Source organism: Coturnix japonica, chromosome 1, assembly GCF_001577835.2.
Source record: "Coturnix japonica isolate 7356 chromosome 1, Coturnix japonica 2.1, whole genome shotgun sequence".
Taxonomy (NCBI): Eukaryota; Metazoa; Chordata; class Aves; order Galliformes; family Phasianidae; genus Coturnix; species Coturnix japonica.
The window spans coordinates 56091886-56097885 of NC_029516.1; the positions used below are offsets into that span (position 1 = coordinate 56091886).

Genomic DNA, 6000 nt, shown 5'->3' on the forward strand with positions numbered 1-6000 from the left:
AAGCAACTCAACTGTAGCCCATAGGATCAGCTATGTAAACACGCAGAGCTTTGGTCCAGCCATCTCTGAGCTAAATAGCACCTCATGGCTGCACAGCTGAGAGCAGTGCTCCCCAAACTCTGCACACAAAGCCAAGTTTTTAATAACAGCGTTATGAACCACAGAAAAAGGTGAGACAAACACAGCTCATACCCAGCTAGAAGAATAATGAATGGCCCTTGCAATATCGAAAGGGCAAAAACTTAGAGAGTATACTTAGTTCCATACGCTTCTGGCAGGGGAACAAACAGAAGGAGATCTTTCTCACATACAAAGTGCTATCAGTTTGATTTTCTTATTGGCATGAAAATGCTCAATAGGAAAGGGACAGTCACTGTAGCAAAGGCTGCAAAGCTTTATTTACTTGTAGTACAAAAAAGAAACATTAGAGAACTCTAAACCTAAAATGAATCATCCAGAATTTGGAGGTGTCATTACTAAGGTTGCCCATCAAATCTGAGTTTGGCTTGTCTCTGCAGAAGCTTAATGAGGTAGTACTTAACCATATGATCACAGATGGTTTCCTCACACAAACAGCGCATGAGATGGTTTTCAGTAATGCACAGATATTGGCCCTACGCTGCACATCTGCACATTACATTATTTGCAGAGCCTCACAAAACAGGGCTGCAAAATTCTTCAGGAGGTCACCTAATCCATCCTACTACACCACCGTGGAATCACTGGTGCAATGCCCTTCTGTTAGCTCATTATTTCATCTGCTCCTGTAATTCCAGTGATGGATTACGTTACAGCCCCAAACCAGAGCAGGCAGCCCAGCGCTGCACTCCACTCACAGCATTCCAGCCAGGGTTCTCCTGCCTCTGGGGAGAGCCCAAGAGTTCCTCTAACACCAAGGAGAGCATGCTGAAGCCCACAGCCCGCGTGCTCATGGGCTCTAGCACAAGTCATGCTGCTGAATCACCTTCTGCCCCACTACCAACACCACATCAACTCACAAAGACCCTCTGCAGAGCCTATTTGTCACCCTACAGCTGTGCAAGACCCAAGGCCCTTCAGAGGGGTACTGTTATGCACTCTCCTTACTGAAAAGCATCTGGATTTTCAGGCTCTTCTTTCACTATGTTGCCAGCATTCCCTCTGCTCCTTCCTTGTTGGTAATGATTAATACCGATTTTGGCCTCTCGCTTCTTTTTCAAACCACAAGACCAGTTACACTGCCTTGACCAGACGGCTTAAAACCCATTCAAAACCATACATAGGGAATTCACAGAAGTCAGGTGGGAGAAAAAGAAAAAACAGAGGACCAAACGCAGGCAGGGGATGGAAGCTGGAACTGCTAAAATGAGCAACCATCGGTTCTTCTTGAGCAGATCTGATTTAGAATGAAACACAATCCTACTACACGATGAAACAGCACGCTGCTTCCAATCTGTAACAGTTAGCTTACGCTAAAAAAAGGCTTAATACACCAAATGCCAATAAACAACACTACCTGTTACTTCAGTTTCGCTTACAAACAGCATTTCTTAAAATACCTTTCTGAGAACTGCAGTGAGGGTGGGCTGGTTTATCGGCCACTGGATCTTTATTGTTTCAAACACAAAAGTCTTTGGCTTCCCGACAAGCTTTTCTTTTGTGCTCGCTGTTATTGCATGTGAATATTTCTTAGTCGCTTCTTGTTTGATTTTCAAAATACACCTAAGAAACTGCACATTACAAATGACGAAACTATGAAGCGAGGTCAAATTCTGACTGCCTGACTCGAAAGATTAATAAATATTTAAAACCACGTGCTCTATATCTATTCAAGAACAGCTCCTCTTGGCTCCTATTGCAGCTACAGGCACTCAGCATTTCTACAACACAGACCCCATAGGTATCCAGTACATGAGGAACACACAGCTAGCGACCACCTGTGGGATGCTTGCTTTAAGCCATTCACTCACATCACGCTGGAACTCTGCAACAGCAACACCGGTCAATTACCTAGGACAGCATCTAACTACATTAACAGTGAAATCCTGGTTTTTCTTTTTCTTTTTTTTTCCCCCTTTTTTTAATAAAAGACCACAAACAACTTCCCAGTTGCCTTCACCTCACTCATTTCACACCTTCAAACATCTGCTACAAGAACAGCAGGAGTCCCATAGATAACTTCTCCATTTGCTACCCACCTCCCACCTTCTCCCACAGCAGGATTGGTTTTGTACACTGGATATGGTAAGGGTCCTCTGGGCACGTGGGTATGTGCATATATAGATATTTGCAGGTGTGTATATTCAGTGTCACATCCACGCGGTTCTTGAACACCTCCAGGGACAGTGACTGCACCACCTCCCTGGGCAGCCTGTGCCACTGCAGCACTGCTGTTGATGAGAAGAAATTGTTCCTAACAATCAACTGGACAGTGACCAGAGAAGACCCGCATATCTCTCTCTTACTACCACAGTTTAACTAACTAACTAACTAACACAAATCCCACGTCAGCTCCTTTTAACAGCCATCTCTCCTTCTCCCCTTGGGCCTGAAGCAGTGAATACCACCACACAACACTGCACCAGGAGGCAGATGTCCAAGCGCCTCAAGGAAAAGAAAGCTCTTCATTACACAGCACAGACATGTTTGCAAACCCAAGGCAGGCAGGTGCAGCTCTCAGCCCTGAAATTTGGCTCAGCACCTCTACTGGTGCAGTTCAGAACACTTTCACAGGGAGGTTGGGTCTCACATACCACTTTGGGCTGGGATGAACACACTTAGGTGGTACACACACCCCTGGGTCAGTGTTAGGAGATCCATGAGAACTGGATACATTTCAGTTTTAGCAGACAAAGAAAATGCATCATCCCTGCCACAGCCATGCGTGCCTAAATTTGGTTGTTTCAAGCCATTGAAAAAAAGTCACTTTCAAAGCAGCAGCAGAGAAAACATCCCCTTCAGAGCCGTCACAATACGCCAAAGCCTGACTGCATGCTCTAAAGCATAAGGGTATTACAGTCATCCAGAAAAGAAGTTGGCAGAACTCAAAGCAATAACTATTGTTTCCCTCTTGCCTCAGCATCACAAGTTGCCGAACTCTTTCAACTGACATTTTGGGGGGAAAAAAAAAAAAAAAAAACAACAAAAAACACACACACAAAAACCCAACCTTCAGCCCATAGCAAAATGCATAATTCATAAGATTTCAATCGAAACCGTTGAATTTGTTCTCAGCTTTCCTCTTGGAAAATCTCTGCAGCAAGGAGCAGTGCTCTGGTGCCTGAATTCTCTCATGGCAGGAAGGCCTGCACTGTGGAGGACCACCTTGTTACCAGCACACAAGTCTTGGGCCTGCCTGAGGAACCTGAGACACAAAACAAGTGGCAATCACAAGGCAGACATGACTGAGTAGAAAGCAGCACCAGCCTGTTTAGAACTCTGACTTCTTGGAAGGGCATGCAAACAAAAAACACATTTCCTCTGGCAAAGCTATGAGCAGAGCTTGCAAGCGCAAAGCTGCCATAAATAAAACAAGCACAGCATTGGCTTAAAGGGAACCCTGTGCAAGGAGGAACTGAAGAGCTGGACAAGCTCACCTGGCTACTGGAGACATGGTGCCAAGCCAAGTGTCTGTAACATCTGTGTACAACCACACTGAACAAAGAACGTCCTGAAACTGTCCCACACGGCACTGCACCCTGCTCCCCACCTGGCCTAGCATCAAGCACAGCACCAGGAGTAATCAACAAGCAATAGATAGATTTGGTTTGGTTTTTAGATGGTTTGTGGAGTCAGGGTTGCGACTCAGTGGTCTTTGTGGGTCCCTTCCAACTCAAGATATTCTATTTGGTCTTTGGGTCCCTGACGAGATGCACAGAGGCTTCCCAAAGTCCAATGCAGAACCTCCCTCTCTCCTACAGAGAGCTAAACAAGACAAACCATCCCTGGAGTCAGAGACTGTGCAATGAAATGAAAGAAACAGCACAGCACAGCCATAGCAACACAGCGCTCTCAGCGCCTGCCCCAGCCCTCACACACCAAGCTGCTCAATACGCACCTATCTGCATACTGGGAGCTTGGCATCTGCTGAGTGGTGCAAGCCAAAGCCCTGATTCAGCAACATGTGACTTTAGTGGGAGCTGGATCAAGCACTCCTAAACCCAACTTAATTTATTACTTCGTTTTCTTAAGCACTGACATTCACTTTGCTATTGCAAAGCAGGTTTCTCCAATAGCCAATGCCCCTTCTGCATCCCTACACAAGCCCAGGCTGCAGTGCTCCCGCTGCCACCAGACCAGCAGGGTCCAAATGGCACTGACAAGCAGTGCCTGGCACTCAGGGACCCGTGACCAAGAAACAACTACGCTTATTCTCTTCTACCTGTGCTCTTCCCATCTCCGCAATCAACAGACCATTCCTAACACATCTCAGACAACTGCAAGTCCGCTCAGCCCCACCAACGTGCTACAACTCACAGCACATGGCTCACACGTCCAGAGGGAAAGGATCAGGAAAGGATCAGGCTCCAAAGTGATGCAGTGTGAGGCTGTTCCCTGTGCCAGGTGGGACAGTGCTGCCCTGCCAGAGCCCTGTTGGGTTACATCACATCGCTGCTGTTACACAAGGAAGCAGCACCTCCTGCAAGCTCACAGAAAGCCTCAACTTGTGTCTAAGCTCTATCAAGTGGCAGGCAAACAACTCAACGAAAGCCTTCGCCAATTTACTGTGAAACTCTAGGAAAAAATAGAAAGCCAGCCATTCTGTTAAGCTCGAAGGGGCAGAAACAAACCAAGTAGATCCCTGACTTTGACACCTCCTTTTCTGAAGCACGGTATCTTCACGGAGAGAAAGGAATCTCTGAAGCTCACTAGGAGCCACCAGGCAGCCCCGCATGGATCAGGCCGGGACACCTCTGGGGCTGCCCCTGCTCGGAGCATCCAGCAGCACCGGGCACACTCGGTAACGCTGCCCTGAAATAGTTCATAGAACCACAGAACGGCCTGGGTTGAAACGGACCACGGTGATCATCCACTTCCAACCCCCATGCAATGTGCGGGGTTCTTAACGCTGTTTTGACGTCGGTGGAATTCTATTACTTTCTACCCGGCATACACCAGAAAGCCAACAATCGCGGCAAAACCGCCTCTACACACAAAGAGTTGGCTGCTGCTTTCACAAAACCCGGCGTTCAGAACGAAGAAGCACCACGATGCGGGAGCGGGACCAAAGGAGACACCTCCGCGATGAAGCCGCCTACTTAACTACGAGCTCATTCCGCTGTCACCGGAGAAAACGATGGAAGAATAGAAGAAAGGAGACCGAGCGCTGCCGCTCAGCCCTGCAGCCCCGGGCAGCCCCGCGCTCCTCCGGGGCGGAGCGGCGCCGCACCCGCGGCCGTAGCCGGTTGGCGGTAACGCAGCGGGCATTGTTAGCGGGGCCGTGCGGCGCGGGGAGGCCGATAGGGCCCCGCACACCTGCCGGCCGCCTTTGTTCCTTACCTGCGGCGGGCGAGCCCCGCAGCGCCGGCACGGCGAGCAACAGCGGCAGCAGGGCGGGCAGCGCCGGCCGCCACCGCGCCGCGAAGCGTGTCATCCCCGCCATGGCACGGCGTCAAGGCATCGCGGCGCCCCGCGCTCCCCCGCGGGCAGAGAGGGCTGGGCGGGCTCGGCGGCGCCTCCCGGGGCGCATCCGCTGACCCTCCCTCCTCGCCGCCGGGCGGAACGAGGAGCTGCTGCGGCCCTTCAGGCGGGGGCCGGCCCCGAACCCGCGGCCCCCCGCCCTGCCCGCCTCGCGCTCGCTCCCCCGGCGGAGGCCGGCCGGGAGCGCGCTCGCCCCGCCCTCTTCCTCACGCTGGCGGGGTGGGGCCGGGGCCGGCCCAGCGGAGGGCAGGGGGAGGGGAGAGGAGGGACACAGGCACCGCCATGGGGGGCTCCTGGGAGCGGGCACGGGCTGACGAGAGCGGGGTAGGGGGATGTTCGCTCCTGCAGTGTGCACCTGCAGCTTGGGAGGCCCAACTGCAT

The 6000-nt window shown here is 50.9% G+C and overlaps 1 protein-coding gene across 3 annotated transcripts in view; it reads right to left on the reverse strand.

The window, feature by feature from the left end:
• The window catches only part of KIAA1549 (KIAA1549 ortholog), a 122857-nt gene extending 117081 nt beyond the window's left edge, over positions 1 to 5776 (reverse strand). For all 3 annotated transcript variants that reach the window (XM_015867229.2, XM_015867220.2, XM_015867211.2), the window contains exon 1: positions 5479 to 5776. In XM_015867229.2, the coding sequence (XP_015722715.1) occupies positions 5479 to 5581 (103 nt within the window). In that variant the 5' untranslated portion in view covers positions 5582 to 5776. The remainder of the gene's footprint in view (positions 1 to 5478) is intronic.
• Positions 5777 to 6000: the final 224 nt, after the last annotated feature.